General features: G+C 43.1%; 1 protein-coding gene across 1 annotated transcript in view; it reads left to right on the top strand.

Annotated features, from left to right (window-relative positions):
* The window catches only part of mef2d (myocyte enhancer factor 2d), an 84,748-nt gene extending 67,912 nt beyond the window's left edge, over nt 1–16,836 (top strand). Inside the window, 5 exon segments of the mRNA XM_053327251.1 lie at nt 2,520–2,637; nt 3,091–3,271; nt 5,727–5,795; nt 16,208–16,421; nt 16,423–16,836. Of these exon segments, the coding sequence (XP_053183226.1) occupies nt 2,520–2,637; nt 3,091–3,271; nt 5,727–5,795; nt 16,208–16,421; nt 16,423–16,647 (807 nt within the window). The 3' untranslated portion in view covers nt 16,648–16,836.
* The last annotated feature ends 7,285 nt before the right edge of the window (nt 16,837–24,121 follow it).

Genomic DNA, 24,121 nt, shown 5'->3' with positions numbered 1-24,121 from the left:
GACACCAGTTTGACAGGAAGACTTTGAAATGCTGTGTCATTTTATTATTTGGCTTGTAAATTAGATTTTAAAGAATGAAACCTTCAAACATTAGTATTGACTTTAATGATGTCTAAACTGGTAAATGACTCCTCCTACTGGACTCCTGACAAGTTTAACTAAGTGATGCTGAAATTGAAATGCTGTTTTCAACTCTTATTGGAAATCCTCAGTTTTATAAATCTTATTTGTTTTAGTTTTTATTTATTTATTTAAAAAAGGGGACAGTGTACATTCATGAACATTTCAAAATAAAATGTAAATGCACCGGAATTAGCTAAGATTGTTAGTTTTCATCTGTTGTCCCTCGGCAGGTCAGAACAGAGAGAAAGAAAGAGTAATAAATAAAAAGAAAAGTAAAAAAAGAAAAGAAAAGAAAAGAAAAGACTTATACATCTAAGTATCAGTTTATAAAGACTTCATGTTTGAGTCCTTCTTACCCAAGCTTTATAATAATAATAATAATAATAATAATACATTTAATTTGTATTGCACTTTACATTTCAACAATCTCAAAGTGCTACAGAGCAGAAAATAAAAGAAAAAAGAAAAAGAAAAGGTTAAAAGAGAAGAAGTCACTTAGCAAAGAGAAGTTTTTAGGTCTCTTTTAAACATTTCCAGTTTGCAGCAGATGTGTTTAGATTTCAAAGACAAACACATCAAATCAAAATGTTGCTTTTTGCTCCACAAAACATCTCAGAAATCATTTTTAAAAAGCAAAGTAATGAAAAAACATTATTTCTGGCAAAGTAGAGCTCAGCTTAAAGTGGCATTTGTGCTGCTGTACAAACACAGTCTCCAGCGAGGTAACCGGAGCAACCAGCTGACTCTCCGCTGTGTGTGAACGCTGCTCAGCATGTTGCATGTTTGGTTTCATCTGAGTGTTGATGCTCCGAGGATCAGAGTGAGGAACAATCACAAGTCTCCAACCTGGAACACAGACGGGCATGCTGGAGTCCGACAGGCTGACCTCTTCAGTCCTTCACTCAGTCTCACACACTCACACACACACACACACACACACATACACACACACACACACACAGATATATGCATGCTGACATGTGTTCATACATATTTCGTTGCATAAACATACACACCTCAGAACAAACACACACCTCACGATGTGTATTCATTCCTTGCATACCCCTCTGCATGCACATACCTTTTAAATACAAACACATCCTCTCTCTCTCACACACACACACACATCCTCACACACACACACACACACACACTCATCCCCACTCATTCCTCCTGCCAGCCTTGTCGATGCATGCGTTCCTGTCAGCATGATCCTCCAGCACACAGCGATGCCTCTCATAACACCTTCCACCGTGACGCTACATAACACACAAGCGCCTGGCCCTGGCGACAGCGTTGCCGTGCCAACGCCACCTTGAGATGCGAGGCACTTCTCATCTTTGCACGCCGATGTTAAAGTGTCACAGAAAAAAGTTAAACGCCTTCGAGAAAATGAGAATGTTCAGATTTTCTCTCACAGGGAGCAACAAACGCTTCTCCTCCTGTGGCACGATGAATAAAACATGTTGCTCTGCCTTGTTAGGGCCAAGTGAAGCGCTCCACTCTAACTCATTATTATATCAGACTTATTAAGACTCACTCGGATTTGTTTTGGAGTATTTTCCTTTATCTACTCTGCCAGTAAAACTTCAAAAGTGTCAGGAGAACTGATTGAAAGTGAATCATAGTTGCTGCACTTCAGCCTTTTTTAAACCTGAGGGCACAATACAACCCTCTGGATAATGTATTTGTTTTGATTTCAGCTACAAGTAGAACAAGCTGTGTTTATTGTGAAATATTTCAGTAGTAATAGTGTAATTAAATTGTTCACAGTCACATTACAAGGCCTCTGCATCCACTCTGCTGTACAGTGGAAAAGCACATGCTAACCATTATCGTTATTGCTTTTGAAAATGGATGAAGTCATGCGCCGTGAACTCCTACACTCGCGCCCATATAAGGAGAAAAAGACACGATTCATGGTGGAACCCGACCAGGTTTTCTCACGACACGGAGCCACAACACTGGACCCAAAAAAATCCAAGAAACAAAAGGCTTTGGTTGTAAATCTTTGATGGATGTTTAAGCTTTCTTTTGCCAAAGAATTTACACGGTTACAGACTTTTTTTTTTAAATCCTGCTATAATATGAAAGCCAGAAGTGTCTTAAAAGTTTAACCCCAAAACCTTTTAAATATAATCACATCACTGCTGAATGTGAGGAAAAAAAGAAGTTTTAGCATGAATTTTCTACACTGTACAGAGATGTGATGCAGATAATACAAACTATGAAACTAAGCCTCCTCTTCATTTAGTTAGTGACCACCTAGAAGCCCCCTGTGGCTCCCTGAAGGCCCCCAAACCTCACTTTGGAAACCCCTCTGAAGCCGTAATCACCTCTTCCACTTCCAGTTTTTGAATGTTCACCTTCCTCCATCCGCCTTTCTGTCTTCCCAGAATGCCCAGCGGCTAGGCGGCTCCCAGGTGGCGCAGTCGCTCACCACACCAGTGGTCTCCGTGGCAACACCCAGTCTCCTAGCACCCTTCTCCGGCATGCAGACGGCCTACAACACTGGTAAGACAGCGACGGCAGCCCTGCAGTGACTCGGGTCATTTTTAGCTGCATAGATTGTCTCTGTCTTATATGAGGACAGTGAACGCACCACGACCGCACATCATGACAGAGTTTTTTTTTTTTAAAGCTGGAAAAGATAAAACATCGAGCAGAGTAAAAGATATAGTCTGCATTCTCATGAAAATCTTAATTGTCATGTAGAAAAAGTTGAAAATGATGCCACACACTGGTATGAATATTCACTTTGTTCATTGTGTGAGAGCTTCTGGAATGGTTCCACTTCAAAGGTCTCCATTAATATGGATTAGACCTGATTAATATTGATGCTCCAGAAAGTTGTATGATGTAAAACAATCCCCCTCCTCCTCTCTCCTCCTCTCTCCACCTCTTCCTCTTCTCCCTCTCTCTCCCTCTCTCTCTGTGTGTCTCCCTCTTCAATCCTCTTAATCTCAGAGTACCAGCTGACGAGTGCAGATCTCACGGCGCTCCAGACGTTCACACCACCGGGGCTGGTGCCTGGCAACATGGCTGCCTGGCAACAGCAACAGCAACCAACAATCACCCAGCAACAACAGCAGCAGCAACAGCAGCAACAGACCCAGCAGCTGAGCTTGGCGTCGCTCAGTAACTTGGTGTAAGCTCCCTTTTTTTAACATTTTTTTGTATTATTATCTCCCTTCAACAAACTCGTCAAATAAGGTCGATTCAGCGGTTTGCTCTCAGCTGTGTTTACGCGGCCGACCTTTGACCTTTCCCCCCTCCCCCATATATCACACTAGTAGACAACAACAGTAATAATACATGCTCATAAAATACTTGGAGCACCTCTGTCATACAAAGCTGTAGCATCACCCCAGCTGTGGTTGATTCATCTTTCGTGGTGACCTAGATACACCCCCCCCCCCCTCTCCACCGCCCCTCCACCGCCCCCACACTCCCATCAGCTCCAACTCCCACAGGAGTCCCACTCTGATTTAGCTCCCGGTTAGCGACTCCAGGCTGCTAGCTGTGTTATCCGGCACACAGATGCACAGGATTTGGCAGCTGGGAGAGATTCTTACCTTAAAGCTTTATTAAAGATATACGGATGTTGTGATGGTCAGTGTTTTACCCAACTCATGACATCATCAGTGAGGTCAGCTTCAGTGTTATATATTATGTTTGAAACAGTATGGAGACGTTAGGTTACCTCCAGAGGGGCTTGTTGAGGTAGAAGTGTCTCCTTAGGACATGTGTGTCAAACTCATTTTCATTCAAGGGCCACATACAGACCAATTTGATCTCATTAAAAAGATGGAAGGAAAGAAGGAAGGAAGGAAATAAGGAAATAAGAAGGGAAGGAAGGAAAGACAGGCAAAAGGAAGGAGGGAAGATAGGTAGGAAAGAGAGATAGTGAAGGACAGACAGACAGAAGGAAGGAAGGAAAGAGGGAAGGAAGGACAGATGGAAGGAAGGAAGGACAGATAGAAGGAAGGAAGGAAGGAACAAAGAAAGGAAAAAAGGAAGGTAGGAAGGACAGATGGAAGGAAGGAAAAGAACACAAGATGGCAAGTGGGCCGGATCACACCCCTCGGCAGGCCGTATCTGGCCCACGGGCCGTATGTTTGACACCCCTGCCTTAGGATGACGATGGTCGGTGCCACCAGCTCCTTAAATCCTTCAAAATGCCCAAAACTTTATTTACAATACAACAGCAGCAGGATAAAACACTCTATCCTGGCTCAGATCACCTCTGCTTGATGCGTAATGCATGCAGGGTTATTTGTCTATTCAAGTTCACACAAATTAGCTCCCAAAGCATCCTGAAGTGTTTTATCTTCTTCTTCTTTTTTAATCTTCCAACACACTACGCCATCTTCAACTCAACCTCCCCGACATTCATATTCTATCTGGTTACATGAAACTGGAGGCACCCCGAGCCAGTGTGCACAGGGAGCAGCAGAAATATGAAAACATTTCCTGAAAAGGATGTGAACTTTGAAGTTAACTAAATCACCGTAGCAACTACAGCTAGATACAAATGTGGGTCATATGAGTTTGAATGCCAATTAGCAGCACGTCAGCTTTAATTTGTGAATTCGGCTCCTAAGCTGCTTTTTTTTTTTTTTTTTTTTTCAGTTTGTCTGCTGGCAGATTGTCTTAACCCTCCTGTCGTCCTCCCGGGTCAAATTGACCCCATCTCTCTTTTGACTGTTCCTTCTTTCATTCCTTCCTTCTTCTCCTCCTCCCCTCTTTCTTTGCTCCCTCCTCCTTCCATCCTTCCTTGCTTCCTTCCTTCCATCCTTCCCTCCCTCCTTACTCCTTTCCTCCTTCCTTCCTTCCTTCTTTCTTTCTTCTCCTCCTCCCCTCTTTCTTTGCTCCCTCCTCCTTCCATCCTTCCTTGCTTCCATCCTTCCTTCCTTCCATCCTTCCCTCCCTCCTTACTCATTTCCTTCCTTCCTTCCTTCCTTCATTCCTCCCTCCTTACTCCTTTCTTTCATTCCTTCCTTCCTTCCTTCATTCCTTCCTTCCTTCCTTCCTTCCCTCCCTCCCTCCTTACTCCATTCTTTCCTTCCTTCCTTCCTTCCTTCCTTCCTTCCTTCCTTCCTCCTTTCCTTCCCTCCTTCCTTCCTCCCTTCCTTCTCTCCTTACTTCCTTCCTCTTGTCCTTCCTTCTGTCCTTCCTTGACCTGAGGACAACAGGAGGGTTAACTATATACATAAATATCAAAGTACTGATTGCCAGAAGTCTTTTCTAGCTCAAACATTCATAATAATTGTTAATCAGCAGCATGTATTTGTGTTTTTGAGGTTAAGTTATTTCAGAGTGTAGGCTATTTGTATGATTTTGTCCCCTCTGTGTTAGCATTAGCACATTCAGGTGGAAGCTGCCTTTCAGCCTAAAACCTCTAAATGTTATATTTTACCAAATGATTTAAACACCCATGAGAGTAAGCTTGTATTAGCCTGCTGGTGGATATAAAACATGTGTGTCATAGCAGTTTAGTCTCTTATGTGAGCAGTCTGGCTGTGCTAGGCTAACCTGTCGACGGGGGAACGGCTTGTAACCCGCCTCTTGTTTTGTCCTCCCTTCCCCCCTTTTCTCCACAGCATGTGGGGTGCAGAGAAACAGAATGTGGAGATGGTTAACTGCATCTCCAATATTGCTGCTAACCTGAGGTGAATGACATGATAGCATCTAGTGCTACGCAGCTCTGCAATGCCTTTTTATCTGTCAAGTTTTTTGTTGTTTTTTTTAAATCCTGCTCACGGGCTCAGTTATGATCCAAATAACAAAATAACCCAAAGAAACTCCAGAATAGACTCAATTACATGACAAATATAATCTGAAAGTGTTTCTTCTTTCCATGTGTGTGTTGGATGTGATGCCTGTTGTTGCCTTTGCTGTGTCTCTACTCCGCTGCTCTTTCAGGTCCGTCGAGGAGAACGCACTTGTTTTTTATTTTTTTATTATTTTTTCCACCCCGTGAATATGAGTTGACTAGCGTGGTTGTAAGGAGTTTTCATGCCACCTAAAGCTTAGATCTGAAGCTCTTTTGTAAGTGTCACGAACAAAGAAGGAGACACTGCAGTGTGACAGCAGCAGCAGCGTCTCTCGCTAGCTTCTCAAATGAAAGAAGTCTCTGGATGCTGCTTTCACTTCCCAAAACACTGAACCAGTGCACAGCTGTGTGCCACCGACATGCTTACTGCATTAAAATTTAACTTTCCAACCATTTAGCTGTCACTCTGAGCTGACAATCACACATAAGCTGCAGTTCCTTAGATACATGGTGGCCTGAAATGCCTACAGTAGCATGACTAAAAAGAATAATTTAGATGTGGAGGAGCTGTCAAAGGCACTTATTCAGACAGATGAGATTAGATGATGTGCAGTTTGTAATTTAGTCGAGTTTGATATTCATTTAACAGCCTGTAACAATCTAAAATTAGCATTTCACATTTGAAAACCCTCTTAATGCTGATATCTTATTGTTCAGAACAATCTCAGCTACAAATACAGTATATATCTTGACATAAAGAGAATTGAACAGACGGCACAGCTGCTCAGACTATCTATCAAAAAAGATTAAAAATGGCAGAAATGTGAAAAAAAAGCTTAAATATTGTCAGCTGTCACAAGAGAGGCTGTTATTTGTTTCTCAGTCTGACAAGCTGAAAATTGTCCATGAAAATATGATAATAGGTTGTTTATTGTACAGAGCAGCTGTGACTCCAGTCGGTGGAGCATATAGTTAACACTCAGCACCAACCAGCTCACACACACACAGCAGAACTCTTCATATCGCCTCGGCGGTCCAGGTTGTGTGAAATCCTTCAGCAAACAGAGCGTTTAAACCACTCAGAGACGGTGAAACAGCAAGCAGCTCTCATGTTCCCTGAAGAGTATTAGCTGTAACAGATCGAGCACTGTTTCTCCACTCAGGGCCATATGTGGGTTTTTCCACATCGCCAACACTATAACAAACTTACACAGCAACTACTGTAAGACTGATACTATTAATTACCTTCATTATACATTAATCTGTGTTTAATTTAAGATATTTACCTTACAAGGCAGCTGGATCCATCTGCTGTGTCTGAAACTGCACACTAGGCTTTACATAGCCTGTGTGTGTGTGTGTGTGTGTGTGTGTGTGTGTGTGTGTGTGTGTGTGTGTGTGTGTGTGTGTGTGTGTGTGTGTGTGTACTATCAATCAGCATACTTTTGTGTTTAACCCTCCTGTTGTCCTCAGGTCAAGGAAGGGAAGAAGTAAGGAGAGATGGAAGGGAGGAAAGGAGGGAGGAAGGAAGGAAGGAAGGAAGGAAGGAAGGAAGGAGGGAGGGAGGAAGGAAAGGTAAGAGGAAGGAAGGAAGGAAAAGAGGAAGGAAGGAGGGAGGAAGGAAGGGAGTAGGGAGGGAGGAAGGAAAGGTGGGAGGAAGTAAGGAGAGAAGGAAGGGAGGAATGAATGGAGGAAAGGAGGGAGGGAGGGAGGAAGGAAGGAAGTAAGGAGAGAAGGAAGGGAGGAAAGGAATAAGGAGGGAGGGAAGGAGGAAGGAAGGAAGGAAGGAAGGAAAAGAGTAAGGAGGGAGGGAGGAAGGAAAGGAGGGAAGAAGGATGGAAGGAAGTGAGGAAAGATGTATAGAAGGAGAGGAAGAACAAAGGAAAAATTAAAGAAAGAGGAAGGAAGGAACAGTCAAAAGAGACGGGGTCAATTTGACCCGGAGGACGACAGGAGGGTTAAACAGTTGGATACACTGAGAGCCTCCTTAACAGTTGGAGATGTGTAACCATGGTAACCTGTGCCAACCATACACTCTGAACTGATGTAGACAATATATAACACCTAGCAAAGTGAGACCTTACTTAATATTAGTAGTATGCACTTCACACACTGTTGCTTTCATACTGATGTTTCCGACTCACTAAAAAAACTCCCATACTGTTTTAATTGAATCACTAACCAGTCAGCTTCTTATGAGGAATCCAGCTGCCTCTATAGATATTGATAAACCTTCCAGCCAACCTGCCAAACTTCTTAGATCAGAATCATCTAGCTGTATCATTTTACCCCAAAAGCCGATCCAAAGTTCCTCCAGCCCAAGAAAACCTGGTCTGTACTGCTTGTTTTGTGTGAGCAGCAGCAGCAAAACACACATGCTTTCAGTTTATGATGATGAGAAGCAGAAAAGATCAATGGAACCGATCAATGTCTGAAACACTTATTGTGCTGTTAACTCAGCAATCTGTCAATCAGCTAATGTTTCAACTCTGAATTAGAGGCTAAAACATCACAAGTAACATCTATTACAGTTTGTATATTTCCATGCTGTAGATTAATGTTCTTCCACATCGTTAAGTTCAATCCCATCCGACGGTCTGTTGTCCAACCGGAAAGCGCAGATGTCTGACAGCGTGTGGGATCCCTGATTCCTCCTCATGTTTAAACCATTCAAATCTTTAATTTAGAAATGTTTGTTATGCTTTAAAATAGCCAAGATGTTCTTTAAAACACTGAGAACAATAATCATGATTTTACTAAATAAACAGGATTTTCAGTTCATCCATAATCATGCAGGCCAGATGTTGGTTGTGGCTCCGTTTCAGCACCTTCAGGTTTGGTATTATAATAACAGGCAGGTTTGCTGTGCCGTGTGTGGGATCAGAGACACACAACGGCTGTCACTGAAAACAAGCGAGCACCACAGAAATGTGGGAAGCGTTCCCAGCACACCAAACTGTTCTCTCGGAAAAATCGTGCCGTCCTAGGACAGCATGGGCAGACGTGGATGCTTCTGCAGCCCAGACTGCACCAGTTTGTTTTTGATTTGATCACAGCACGGCCTCGCAGCAAGCAAACAAGCCCTTCCAATCAAACTGTGATTGACAGCTTGGCTTCGAGCCTCGCCTTCGCTGCCGTCCGCATTTTCCTCGCCGCAGGCTGCATGAGGAAATGATTTCTGTCATCTTACCCTCTCCCATCTCCACTTTTTAATCATTCCTCTCACTACTTCCGTCTTTCTGCTTATTTCCTGCTCTTTTGTCAGGTTTGGTTTAATTCAACAAACACCTGTTGACTCTCATCTTTCTCCCTCGCTCCCCCAATCTAAATGTTAATGTCAAGACTTCTCCTCTAAAGCAGCTCCCTGCAGAGCCTCGCCTTCAGCCCGTTTACCTTCAGTCTATCCAGCATTGATCCCTGGATGCTGTTTGTGTGTAACAGGATGTGTTGTCATTGTTTGTGTCTTCTCTGAGTCGATGTGTTATCGGCAGACGAGGCCTCCAGTCGGGAAGCTTTAGGAGGAAAAGAACAGCTAAACTTTTAGGGATGTTGTGTGAATGAGCGTCAGTGTGGTTGGTCGTTTTTGAATCAGGAGGATGATGATGATCATTCTTCCTCGTGATGCTCCTCCGTCTCGCTTTGTTCTTGTTCTTCGCCCACTAAAACACAACTTTCTGTCTTTCTCCTTCTGTCTCTTTTGATCTCTCGTCTCTCCTCCTTCTCAGCTCTCTCTCTCTCTCAGATGTGGTTTAAAACACTTTCAGACAGAGCACATATTGCTGAGTAGCTTACAGGACTCTGTGTGTGTCTGCAGGCCACGATGCACACATGCTATCACAGTCAGACCTCCTCAGAACAATCAGTCTTTTCCCAGACTACACATCAGACTACACATCAGACTACACATCAGACTACACATCAGACTACACATCAGACTACACATCAGACTGCACATCAGACTACACATCAGACTACACATCAGACTACACATCAGGAACATCAGCAGCTCCCTCTACCTTGAAGATAAAAATACTATGTGAGCTTAATTTAGCAACAAACGGACGACCTGCTCCGTCTTTACAGTGAGATAAGTTGGTCACCAGTTACTGTGAGACACATCTAAGAAAATCAAACCTCAGCAGCAGTGAGTTAAAACAGGAAATGGAAACTTAAGCCTCCTGTCATCCTCCCGGGTCAAATTGACCCCGTCTGTTTTGACTGTTCCTTCTTTCCTCCCTTCCTTCTTTCCTCTGTGCTTTCCTTCCTCCCTCCCTCCTGTCCTTCCTTCTTTCCTCCCTCCTTTCCTTTCTTCCTCCTTCCTCCCTCTTTTCGTTCCTTCTTCTTCCCTCCTTTCCTTCCTTCCTTTCCTCAATCCTTCCTTCCTTTCTCCCTCCCTCCTTCCTCCCTCCCCCTTTTCTTCCTTCTTTCCTCCTTCCTTCCATCCTTCCTTCCTTGACTCGAGGACAACAGGAGGGTTAAGAAACAAAGTAGTCTGTCTGAAATACACTATTGAAGAATTTACGATATATTCCTTTAATGACAATCTGCTCTGGCTTCTGATTTCATTGATCCCATTTTAGGAAAAGCCGCAAAGTTCAAGATTATTGAAAGCGACTGTAGAAATGCATCGCGTGTGGACGACTGTCAAGTGTGTGTGTGTGTGTGTGTGTGTGTGTGTGTGTGTCTGTGTGTGTGTGTGTGTGTGTGTGTATTTGAAGGCTGCCGTGCCCAGGTCTCTAACATGTGAGTGTGAGTGAAGCAGCTGTAGTAGTAACCGTGTCTGGACTGATCATGCCTGGCCTTCGTCCCACTGTTTTCCTGCTGTTTTAGCTTTTCTAAACTTGCTTGTCTCTTTTTTTCCACCTCCCTCCACAGCCTGGCCTCTCAGTCCAACTTGCTCTTTGGCAGGGAGGAGGGCCTCTGCTGGTACTGTACTCTCTACACTTCAGCCACACAGCTACAGCACGCCGCTTTCCCAAAATATCTGCTGCACAGAGGATCCAAAACTTTAACTACAAAGTTTGTAACTTGTTTTTGGGGCAGTTATGACAACGCATCTGCTTTGTTTCCATGTGTTCTGGTCCAAACAGACACAAATAATAACTCTCAGTTGTTTGAATACATAGAAAGAGAAAGCTAAAACACAAATAAACATCTTAAAGAGAAGTGAAAGTGACCACAGTATTAAATAAATATGCTAAATAATACAAACTGTAATGTCAGAATGTATATAGAATATTAATAAGCTATTGAGTATATTAACCCTCCTGTTGTCCTCGAGTCAAGGAAGGAAGGATGGAAGGAAGGAGGAAAGAAGGAAGGAAAGGAGGGAGGAAGAGGGAAGAAAATGAGGGAGGGAGGGAGGAAGGACAAAAGGAAAGGAGGGAAGAAGAAGGAAGGAAAAGAGGGATGAAGAAAGGAAAGGAGGAAGGGAGGAAGGAAAGGAGGGAGGGAGGGAGGAAAGAAGGAAGGACAGAGGAAGGAAGAAAGAGGGAGGAAGGAAAGGAAGGAGGAAAGAAGGAAGGGAGGAAGGAAAGGATCGAAAGAAGGAAGGGAGGAAGTAGGAAGGACTGAGGAAAGAAGAAAGAGGGAGGAAGGAAAGGAAGGAAGGAAAAGAGGGAGGGAGGAAGGAAGGAAAGGACAGAGGAAAGAAGGAAGGAAGGGAGGAAAGAAGGAACAGTCAAAACAGACAGGGTCAGTTTGACCCGGGAGGCTGACAGGAAGGTTAAGTGGATAAACTAAATAATATAAACTAATCTATAACTTCTTATTCTTAAGTTTAACCCTTTAACATCTGCCAACCTTTTTAAGCATTTATAACATTATTACCAGAAAGCTTTAAAAAGTAGAGACACATCATATTTGTACCTTCACATACAACAAGGTTAAAACAACACATCTAAAAGCACTAAGTCTTTATTTATTTGGCCTTAAGAGGGATTTTATAAACCTGATCCTCAGCAGTTTCCTGGAGAGGAACTTAGGACTATAAACTATGAGTCATAGTCTACAGATACTATGTGGAGCAGTAAGACTCTATTGTTATTAAGACCTCTCTGTTCCTCAACATCATCCATCTATCACATCAGATAGAGAGCAGGAGCAAGAAACTATAAAATTAACCTTCCTGTCGTCCTTCCTTCCTTCCTTCCTTCCTTCCTTGTTTCCTCTGTCCTTCTTTATTTCCTCTCTTCCTTCCTTCCTCCATTCCTTATTTCCTCTGTCCTTCTTTCCTTCCTCCCTTCCTCTTTTCCTTCCTCCCTCCTACCTTCCTCCCTTCTTTCCTCTATTCTTCCTTCCTCCCTTCCCTCCTCCTTTCCTTCATTCTTCCTCCCTTCCTCCCTTGATTTGAGGACAACAGGAGGGTTAAAGGGCTCCTCCTGTGATTTAACGTTACACTTCTATAAAGTTGGAGGGAGTTTTTAACGTCGATACATCCTGACTGACTTTAATCTTTAGAAGCTATAAAAACACTTGATCCTAAAATGCAACCAACAGCATCTTTTTGTTCCCTTTACAGCCCAGTTTAAAAAAAACCAACCCAACATCTTTCACATTTAATGCTCCCAATTTGTAACGCAGGCTTTCTCTTTTAATAGTTGAGTCTCCGAGCCAAAGCCGAAATAATCCTGATGATGTCACTGTGACATCATTCAGGGTTGCTTGATAAAGATCCTCAGAGCTATAGAAAACCAATACAAAGCAAAACTTCTGTCATAACTGCAGAACACTACCATGTGCTACTCCAGTGTTAAAATTAGAGCGATGTGAGTTAATTGGCAGCGTGTCGGTCCTCAGAGCAGCAAAGCATTCTGGGAAACACGGCTGCAGCTATAACCCTCAAAGCATTGTAAACCAAGTGTCTGCTTCTGGCTGCTGAGCTCGCCGTGGTGTTGTTAGCGCTCAGGGCTTTTGCCTTCATCACTGTCACCGCCGGCCCGCTGACTCGGCCGTTTTCACTCGCCATAGCAACAGCAACAGCACCCCCGTGGCACCGCCATCCATCTACCTGTGCCGGCCCGAGACTCGGTGCATAGGTTTGATGAAGTGGGCACGGCGAGAGACTGACTCAACCTGGGGGATTTCAGTGTGTGTGTGTGTGTGTGTGTGTGTGTGCAATACTATGCAAGGGAAGGCATTTGTATGTAAGACAGCAAGAGAGCATGAGTTTAAGTGTGTGTGTGTGTGTGTGTGTGTCAAGACGGAGGAATTTGAGTGCCGCAGACCTAGATGGCCTAGAGGAGTGCTATCTTAAAGTCCCCTCTCAGTCTGCCAGTAATTGAGGGAATATTAGAGATACAGTGCTGCAGATGGCTCATGGTATGACATATTAGAACACACCCGTGGGGCGAAAACGCAGTAATTGGGAGCTTCAAATTCAGATCGACCGTGTAAAGCTGGCAGAGAAGGAGAGAGCAAGAAAGAGAGGAAGAGAGGGAGAGAGAGAGAGAGAGAGAGAGAGAGAGAGAGAGAGGGAACGAGCGCTATCCGAAAAATCCTGTCGACACCGTCAAAGCAGTGAGCCACAGTGCAGCGTCAACAGCCGGCGTCAGCCTCGGTGACAGGTTCGACTCAGCCTCCAGCCAGCGGAGGAGGAGGAAGAGGAGGAGGAGGAGGAAGAGGAGGAGAGGTGAAGGCTGAGTGCGAGGGTGGAAAAGTGGGGGGGGTTGATCAAAGAGTCGGTGGCAGGTGGAAGTACAGACAGTGACAGACGTAAGCTTTCTGGCTCACACACGACTTTGTCCCGAACATCTCAGGACACACAAATCATGTTTAGAGTTTCACTAAAAGATGGATGGAGTGATTATACCTTTTAACCTTCCTGTCGTCCTCCCGGGTCTAATTGACCCTGTCTATTTTGACTGTTCCTTCTTTCCTTCCCTTCCTCCCTCCTTCTATCCTTCCTTCCTCCCTCCCTTCTTTCTTTCTTCCTCCCTTCCTTCCTTCATTCCTTCCTCCCTCCTTATCTTCTTTCTTCCTCCCTTCCATCCTTCCTCCCACCTTTCCTTCTTTCTTCCTCCCTTCCTTCCTTCCTTCATTCCTTCCTCCCTCCTTTCCTTCTTTCTTCCTTCCTCCCTCCTTTCCTTCTTTCTTCCTTCCTCCTTCCTTCCTTCCTCCCTTCCTTCCTTCCTCCCTCCCTCTCTCCCTCCATTCCTTCCTTCCTCCTTTCCTTCCTTCCTCCCTCCCTCCTTTCCTTCCTTCTTCCTTCCTTCCTTGACTCGAGGATAACACGAGGGTTTAAAGCAGGTTGTAACAGTGGTAGACGTGCATTTTGTCCTAATAAGGAGATTTAATGAGATAGAAACAGTCACAGACTTTAAATGATTAGATTTTAACTAAGTCTGAATCCCCCCCCCCCCCCCCCCCAAAAAAAAAAAAACTCAGATCTATCAGGTCTCCGACAAAAATGTTGAAACTGGCTCAACTGGCCGCTCAAATCTGTCAAAGTGCACATTCCTGGTACATTACTCTGGACTGTGAAGGGTGTAATTATACTGTTTACCTCGCAGCGATGGAGACAGAGGATAAGCCGATTGTCTCCGACTCATCAAAGCTTCTTTTTAAAGTTGACAAAAAAGAAACCCTCTGCACTGTGTTTTGACATCCGTGACGTCTTTAAAAACTCACGGATTGGATTTCTCACGCTGGCGTTCCTGTGACGTGTTTCATCATCGCAGCGGTTATCAGTAGACACACGCAGCCAGAACAACCTACAGATCCTCCAGCAGTGCAGGGGAGGAAACGGGTGGCACAATACTCGCTGTGAAAGGAAGAATGACATGATCCATTAAGATATTAAGAGCAGCGTCCAACGGCTGATTGGTTCCTGGAGCGTGGGCATAAACATGACTGGAGAGAAGAGATGATGTAAGAGTTTGTGAATGACAGCGCAGGAGAGAAGAAGGGAAAGATAAAACTGAAAGAGAAGAAGGAAGAGTTATCATTAACTCTTAGTGTTTTTTAATAATCAGGTTATCAAATCAACCCTCCTGTCCTCGAGTCGAAGAAGGAAGGAAAGGAAAGAGGAAGGGAGGAAGAAAGAAGGAAAGGAGGGACGGAGGAAGTAAAGGGAGGATGGGAGGGAGGGACAGAAGGAAGGGAGGAAGAAGGAAGGAAAGGACGGAGGGAGGGACAGAAGGAAGGAAGGAAGGAAGAAAGGGTGGAAAGAAGGAAGGAAAGAAAGAAAGGAGGACAAAGGAAAGAATGAGGGGAGGAAGAAGGAAGGAAGGAGGGAGGAAGGAAGGAAGGAGGGAGGAAAGAAGGACAGAAGGAAGGAAAAAAGGGTGGAAAGAAGGAAGGAAGGAGGGAGGAAGGAAGGACAGAAGGAAGGAAGAAAGGGTGGAAAGAAGGAAGGAAGGGAGGGAGGGAGGAAGGACAGTAGGTAGGAAGGAAGGAAGGAGGGAAGGAAAGGAGGAACAGTCAGAGTAGACAGGGTCAAAGGTTAACTTGTGACAGTTTGTTGTTTGAAGCATTAACACATCCGTCTAATCAAACCTTCAGTTTGGTGAGAATCAGAATATTAAAACTCAAGCGGAACCAAATACTGTCAGAGAAGACTTGTTTTGATCCTCTTTGTTACAGTCGCCAAAAAAAAAAATCCCCAAAACACACAAAGAGTTCTGATTGGCAGAGAGAGCGCCCAGATGTTGATCCTGTAACAGTCAGCAGTTTCTCACGATGTGTAGCCAAGCCCAGCCGTTCCTCCAGATGTTTCAGTAAAAAGATCAGAGAAGGTAGCTCACTGTAAAACAAAAATAAAAACCATGCTGACCCACGGGGACTGTTGCTATAGTAACCTCTAACCCTTACAGTGTGAACCATCACTGAAACTACCTACTGGTGCTCCTTGTATGACTTTTAACACGTTTCTGTTTCTGCTTGTGGTTTTTTCGTAATGTGAACTTTTTGCAGACTAAATTTGAAAATGTGAGGATGTGTTTTTGGGCTGCATGGCTTTATGAACTGTTTGCTTTTATGTATACGCCTCACATGTAGTCCTAAATGTGTTGTGTCCTCTTCCCTGTGTGCTCAAGTCCTGCATAGGCCGGCCTCTTGCCTGGTTTACAGCATTGTCGTACTGTGTGTTAGGTATTAGTCTTTAAGAGCGGCTCATGTGCATATTGTGATGCATTCGGCCATCTTTGATTTTCTTCAGTATTGGCTGTATGTCGTCTAATGAAGGTCTGCTCTCCTGTAACCTTTAAAGATAATACGGGGAGTAACAACCATTTTTTTTTGGTGGTCTAACTCTTGTTTTTCTTTGTTCTCCTTCCATCTTTCTCTCTCTCTCTTTTTTTCCATCTCCAGGCCGGTGGGCCACATAACTCAGGGCACAGCACTGACAGTCAACACCAACCCCAACGTCAACATCAAGTCCGAACCCGTCTCACCAAATCGCGACCGCAGCACTCCCAGCTCCACCAGCGGCGGCTGTGGAGGCGGCGGCGGAGGACTCCAGGGTCAGCTCCAGGGTCAAGGTCTGGTGTCGGTGGCCTATCCGGGTACCCTGCGTCTGGAAGTGGGAGGGCAAGGGCCGCTCGCCCGTCGACAGCCTGAGCAGCAACGGCAGCTCGTACGAGGGCAGCGACCGGGACGACGGGCAGGGTCGAGGCGGCGGAGCGGAGTTCCACCACCAGGCCGGCAACCAACAGCCCACCATGGTCCTCCTGCGGCCCTCTTCGGCCGAGCCCCAGGAGCAGGACGGGACCAACGTGAAGAGAATGAGACTGGATACCTGGGTGACATAAAGAGATGAGCGGAGCGAGGGATGGACGGACGGACAGATGTAGGATGGAGATGGAGATGTGTACTTGTGGCTTGTGTACATGACCCCACCAGCCCCCCGACTCCCCTGATCTCTTTCCCTTTCACACACACACACACACACACACACACACATATATATATACACACCATCAACCCAATAACTTACTGTCCACACACACACACACACACACAAACAAGCATGCTAACACACTCATGTCGCACGTGTGGACACTGAAGCTCACTTGTATGGCAATGTGCAGATACTTTTGAACTCTAATGTACTTTCACTCACACACACACATACACACACACACACACACACACACACACACACACACACACACACACATACACACACACAGACAAAACGTTAAAAGGGTTGAGCCACCAAACCAGGGATTATTAAGTCAAAACAGTCACTATGTTGGACTTTATTCAGCTGTATTTGAGTAGAAGTGAGTAAAAGCTTGTGATGTCACATGATGACACGTGATGTCACATGATGACACATGATGACACATGATGACACAGCGGCTCATAAAAACCCGAAATTTGGCCACTTGGGACTCTTTAACCCGACATGTTCACAGTCGCTGGCGGAGCAGACAAACATACCAGCCTTTGTGTCCCAGCATGTCCTGCATTCGGTTAGCGGCTGGTGGTATTCTCCTCCACCCCCCCACCCCCCCCTCTTCCCCCGCCACCCCCCCCCCCCATGTGCTCTGTCTGTTTATCCACAGTAGGTTTCTCTGGTCAAACACCACTGCGCTGTATTTAAACACAGTGGCACTAAAATGAGTCCACGTCTTTGTACACATCGCCCTTAAACGCGGTCGTTTTTGCTGTCGCTCTAGATTCTTTCTTTCTTTTCTAAGAGACCCGGGCCCGTTTTTTGTTTTTTTTCGCCCCTTTTAAAAGCGTGACGTTTTGTCCGTCTGTCTTCTTGACTGTTGATCTCTTAGAGTTTGGATTTGTTTCAGTTTTGAATATTAAGACACTAAAAAAAGAAAAAAAGAACTGGCCTCCATCCCCAGACCGAGCCAGCGGCCGTGTCCACACGCTGGCACTTTGGCCCCCTGTACAAGACTGAAGACCCCCGCCGCGGTCTTTATTTAATCTGAACCTTGCAGACTAGCTGTAAAACGAGGAACATGATTTTTTTTTCTTGCTGAGGTAAAAGACTGCTTTTCTTTGAATCAGGGATGAGCTGCAACGGCTCAACGACACATGACGCAGATACTCCTAGTTTTGCCCACATTGTGTCAACTGCAGATGCTGAGAAAGGCGTGTGTGTGTGTGTGTGTGTGTGTGTGGTGTTTATGTGTGTGTGTGTATACAGGTTTGTTACCTCAACTGGTCATTTTTTTAACTAAGTGATTTGGGCAAATGTTCATTCTCAATTTCATCCTTGAACACACACCTGCAGATGCACACAGCTGACTTTATTTTTGTGAAGCGAATCATGTTTTGAATAGATAGCTGATGTTCACAGGAGGGGAGAATCGTGAGGTACCTAAGCAATCTGTAACCTTTGTGGCTTTTGTGTGACAGGGATAATAAGGTGTTTTGAAGGTTTAAAAAAAACAAAAAAACAAAAAAATCATATACAAGTATATATTTAAACGGCTTCAGGCAGTAGCGAGGGCAGCTCTGCTTCTGAGGCAGGAGACTACAGACGACAGGGATTGTATATATAAACTATATATTCGGCAGGATATCCCTTAAAGAGACAGAGAGAAAAAAAAGCAAACACGTTGATTCTCAGTGGATCAGTCTTTTCTTTTTTTATTATTATTATTATTATTATTATTATTATTATTTATGCGTGTATATAAACTGTAATATGTCGACGAGCCAGGAGAGGGTGCTGTTGAGACAGAAAGGGGAAGACGTAGCCGTGGTGACTCGGACTGTTTTGAGTGAGTAATGGTTAGGACTCTGTCACTGATGGAGGGCACTTTACCTTAAACCCCCCCCCGCCCCCCCCCCCCCCCCGACACCTTAACACACCTAACCCATGGACACACACACACACACACACACACAGGGGTTACACTGATACACCAGCTGCCTGTAAGGCTTTTATAATAATATTGATGATATAAATACAATTTTGCACTTTTTTTATCCTCTTAACTCCAAATTCTGTTTTGTTGTAGTTTGATTTAAATAAGAGCTCATTTTACTGGTTTGGACCTAAAATTTAGTTTTAAATTTAATTTAATTCAACTGATCACAAAACAGGAAACATTAAAGCAGAGGATATAATTACTTTAAAATCATAAGAAGACAGTAAATAAAACAAGTATTTTCAAATGTATTTAAAACATCCTTGAATTAATTTATAATTGAATAATATTATAGAAATAATTGGAAGATTTATATAACATTTTGTAATGTTTTTTCTAATAGTTTAATAGAACCGGTAAATTGTAAATTAAATCTTTATGTATTTAATTCATTTATAAATTAACACACAGGCAGCAGCTTAAAGTGTAAAATACTAATAAATACTGTCTTTTACTTACAGTTTGGTGTAAAGTGACGGTCTGAACCCCCCCTCTGACCCCCCCACCCCCTAATATAAATGCTACTTATATTGAAGTAATTGTTTGGCCTGTCAGAGTATTGAGTATTTTGCAGTTTAAGGACAAAAAGTATTATATTATCTCTCCCAAATATATCAACCTTAACTTTAAAGGACACACACACACGCACACACACACACACACACACACATGAAGCTGATATGATTAAGCTAGCCAAGGATGCCCCCCCCCCCTCCCCTCCTTAGTTGAATAAGTTAACCTTTTCCTCTTAATAAAAGCCATGTATCTATATTCAGAGCACCTCTCCTCCGCCTGTCACTGGTTGGCTGTAGTTTTATATTATGGAGAGTTTAAAAAAAAAAAAGACTTTGAAAGTAAAAGAAATATGAAGGATGTCATTTTGTACTCGATAAAAGCGACAAAAGGTGATTTTTTTTTTTTAATTTTTAAATGTTTTTTCTAGTGAGTAGAATTTAAAACATAGTGGTCAAAAGTGCAAATTCATGTATTTATTTCCTCCTAAAAGCGCTCTCCCTCTCTCAGCCTGCATCCATGTGCTCGTTAAAAGCTTTGGAGGAAGTGTTTCGGGTATCGCTCGGCGTTAAGCTGCAGGTTTCAGAGCCAGTCATCATCTTTTAATGACGACCTCCCAAATCCAGCAGACATGTCAACCTCGGGTTTTCACCACATCCTTCTCATAGGCCCCCCCCTCCCCCTCCCCCTCCCCCTCCCGTTCGTCACCTCCCTCTCACCCCTGTCACTCAGTCAGTTTGTGTCCCACCTCCTCCTCCTCTTCCTCCTCTTCTGGAAGCTTAATCTCAAAATGCCACCCACACACACACACACACACACACACACACACACACACACACACACATTTCATAACACACTCCTTTTTATTTCTGTTTACTCCGTCCAGATAGTGGGTGTCAAATTATTCTGGGGTGGGGGTCATTTCCATTGGTAATACATACACCCCCCCCCCTCCCTCCTCAACCTCCCCCAGCCTCATCACACACTACTACCATCATCTGCTCCTCACTTCGTCTTGAGTTCTCATCTTCTTCCTCTTCATCATCCACTCTGTGACAAGGCTTGAGTGTCTATATTGCTTTTCAGAGTGAACATAACATAACATAAGCCCCCCCCCCCCCCCCCAACCCCTCTCCCTCCCTCCCTCCCTCCCTCCATCCCTCTCACCCCCCCTTTGACTGTTAAGACTGTTGTGCTTGAGCTTCGAACAAAATAAACTCAACAAAACAAAACTCAATCCTGTGTATGAGGGTGCGAGCTGGAAGTTTGGCCCCTCTCCCCCGCCAAAATAAGAGAGACGGGACTCACAGGAGTTGGGTGCAAGCTGGAAGTTTGGCCCCTCTCCCCTCTAAAATAAGAGAGACGGGACTCACAGGAGAGTTTTGTGTTTGTCAGTCAGGTGGAAGCTCACATGAAGCCCTGACACATGTTCTTTAGATCAACACTAGGGGCCGCTGTAATCATACAAACAGGAAGACAATCGTGCTGAGAAGTAGTTTTAAAAAAAACAACCTGCAATCACCCCCACCCCTCCCCCCTCCCGACCCCCCCCCCCCCCCCCCCCTCCGGAGAAAAAAAACAACTTACTTCTGTATAATGATGTTTAGAAGTCTCACTCACTTTCCAGTGTTAATTTGTGCTGGTGACAGTCTGTTTTTAATTGTTCTCTGAGAATTGATATTATTATTATTATCATTATTATTATTATTATTATTATTATTATTACTATCATCATTATTACCACAGCTTTCACTGATGGTAGCTGTCACGATGATATAGAAATCTGCGTTTTTGTTTTTTTTTTGTGTAGGTTAGGCATCTTGTTTTATTTGGAATTTGATTTTATTTTATTATATAAAAATATTCTATAAATATATTTTTTGTTTTCTCTTTTTTTTGTTGGGATTTGTGTTCTTCTTCTTCTTCTTCTTCTTCTTCAAAAAGGGTGTTACTAATGTTGCACGATTTTTATGACATGAAACAAACAAAACACACACAAGCGTAGTGATGTTAGTTCACGTGTGGCTGCGGACGAGGCGCTGAACGAGGCGACTGCGACGACAAAAATCGCTTCAATGCTGCAACTTTGAGTCCAATGTACAAACCTCTCAGTCCACATATGGTAACGTGGGGGGGAGGGGGGGGTGTTTGGGTGGGTTTTGTTGGGGGGTTTGGGTGGGTGGGGGGGGGGGGGGGGGGGGTTGGGCAGCGTGACACATCTAACTTATTTCTGACCAGACACAATGATGTCAATGCATGGGCGTTTCAAAAACAAGCGATGAGTGACTCCTCATGTTATAGGAAACAAAAATGTAATATCAACACAAATATACATCACACAGAAATACATTTAAGAAAAAAAAATGAAATTGAAGAAAAATGTTTAAAATAAATTATAGCTAATATATTGTGTTCGGCTAGTCTGCTTTTTTGTTGTAAAGATAATTTTTTTTTGTTGTTTTTGGAGAATGATATACAATTTGTGTATATTTTCATAAATAAAGTATGCACTGATATGTTATTACAAATTCTATACTGCTTTTACAAAAAAAAGTGTTTGTTATTGTACCAAAGTATCCATTGGTCCCCTCTTACCCTCCTCCCCTTTTTGCGTATGTTTTACCGTATTTTATATATTAAATAGACAAGTTGACCTACAGACAAGTTTGAGTTTGTGTCCTTTCTTGTGAGTTTCTGTGATTCTGCGTTTCCGTGTTTTGGCCACTAGATGGCAGCGTAGCACCTGATATTAATAACACACTGCACAGTCATCCAGTGACAGCTGCTGGCTTTTTATAGCGTCATTTTAAGATATTTTAAAGGCTGGAAACATTTACTCAACCTCATGCAACACTTTGACATCACTGTAAAAGTAGATCTGATGATTTGATTAATTGTTTTTACTGTGGAGATAGAGAGAGGAACGCATGTATCATCTTTTAAAATTAGACTGCTTTTTTTTTTTTTTTTGGTCTAAATAAGTCACGATACCTTTAAACTATTTAGATAATTTTTTATGACTGTGCATATTATATGTGATGCTGCAGTTAAGCAAATTTCAAAGATGCCATGACATGAAATCTTTAATAGATACTATAAGAAGAAAATAATTCAAATTTAAAAGCAACACTTACATTTGTTATCTGGAGAAATAACAGAGAAACTACAGAGTGATTTATTTAGAGTTATTAGGAGTATTTTGAGACATAAACCTATAGTTAGATTGACTAATTATTTAATATTATTTATTAAACTGGAGGTTCATGCCACATAAAGGCAGCGTCAATAATCAATAATCTACAGAAGAGGACGTTCTTTCACTCCTCCTCCTCCTCTTTGTTCTTTTCACCAGAGAGGTCAAAGGTCAGGGACAGATACAGCTAAAGGTTGTGAAGCCATCTGAGAAAAAGTCTGATGTATTCAAACACTGGAAAAGACTTCAGTTCACTTCAGTTTGGTTGTTTGCTGACAGCTTTTTCAAAAACCTAAACACAACCTAAATCCATGATGAAAACACTGATACTAAAGCTGGAGAAGACAAAGGTACAGAGGATTTAAAAACATTTACACATATGAATGTTCTGAATAACAAGCTTGTTTTCATGAGATAAATCATAAGTGTGTCTTATTATCTCAACATAACCAATTATTCCCCTTCATCCAAACATAAGGTGTCAGAACTCAACATAAAAGCATCGTTATGTGTGATAATAAGTAAACACAGCTTCAGAGTAAGAATCTACTTTAAAAAAAATAATATTTTGTGATCACAGGAAAACAAAAATATGCAGTAAGTGTCACCTTCCCTGATCTTAAGAAAACAAAACAGCAAAAATAATGACATGCATGGTTTTGTTTTAATGCTCAGGAAGGAAGGAGGGAAAGAAGAAGGAAGGGAAGGAGGGAGGAAAGAAAGAGAGAAGGAGAGAAGGAAGGAAAGGAGGAAGGAAAGAAAGAGAGAAGGAGGGAAGGAAGGAAGAAGGAAGGAAAGGAGGGAGGAAAGAAGGAAGGAAAGGAGGGAGGAAAGAAAGAGAGAAGGAGGGAAGGAAGGAAAGGAGGGATGAAAGAAAGGAAGTAGGAAGGAAAGGAGGGAGGAAGGAAAGGAGGGAGGGGGGAAAGAAGGAAGGAAAGGAGGGAAGAAGGAGGGAGGGAGGAAGAAAAGGAAGAAGGAAGAAGGAAGGAAAGGAGGGAGGAAAGAAGTAAGGAAAGGAGGGAGGGAGGAAGGAAAGAGAGAAGGAAGGAAGGAAGAAGGAAAGAAGGAAGGAAAGGAGGGGGGAAAGAAAGGAGGGAGGGAGGAAGGAAGGAAGGGAGGAAAGAAAGAACAGTCAAAATGGACAGGGTCAATTTGACCCGGGAGGACGACACAAAGGTTAAACTGATAAAATGAATGCGAGGGAAGCCAGCAGCCAGCAGGTGAGCGCTTCCTGCTCCGAATGTACATATCAAATACTTTTTATTGGATGTAATTATTTTATGATTTGTGTTAAATAAAGTAAATAAAGTTTACTTTTATGGTTTTATGATTTCCTCTATGCCAACCAACACAGTTCATAGGGAAATATTCTAACTTGTATATGACTTATGTGGCAGCTACAGTAGTAAACCTAGTAAAGTAGTAAAATGAGCAAAAACAACAATATATAATGAGAAAGTAAATTAAACTTCCCAACAGTATATAAAATAATGTTCACTCTGCTTGCACATTAAGCCATTTTAGAGGAGCAATCCTGCATGATGAGTACCTTTACTTTTGATAGCTTATTGATGCATTTTCACTATATAGTGCAAAATATTTACCCCTAACCATTTTATTGCATGTGTAAATACAATCAGCAACCACTTCATAATACATACCTACATTTATGAAGTTTTT

This window comes from Scomber japonicus, chromosome 10 (assembly GCF_027409825.1).
Source record: "Scomber japonicus isolate fScoJap1 chromosome 10, fScoJap1.pri, whole genome shotgun sequence".
NCBI classification, from domain to species: Eukaryota; Metazoa; Chordata; class Actinopteri; order Scombriformes; family Scombridae; genus Scomber; species Scomber japonicus.
This window is presented reverse-complemented; position numbering and strand designations above follow the sequence as displayed.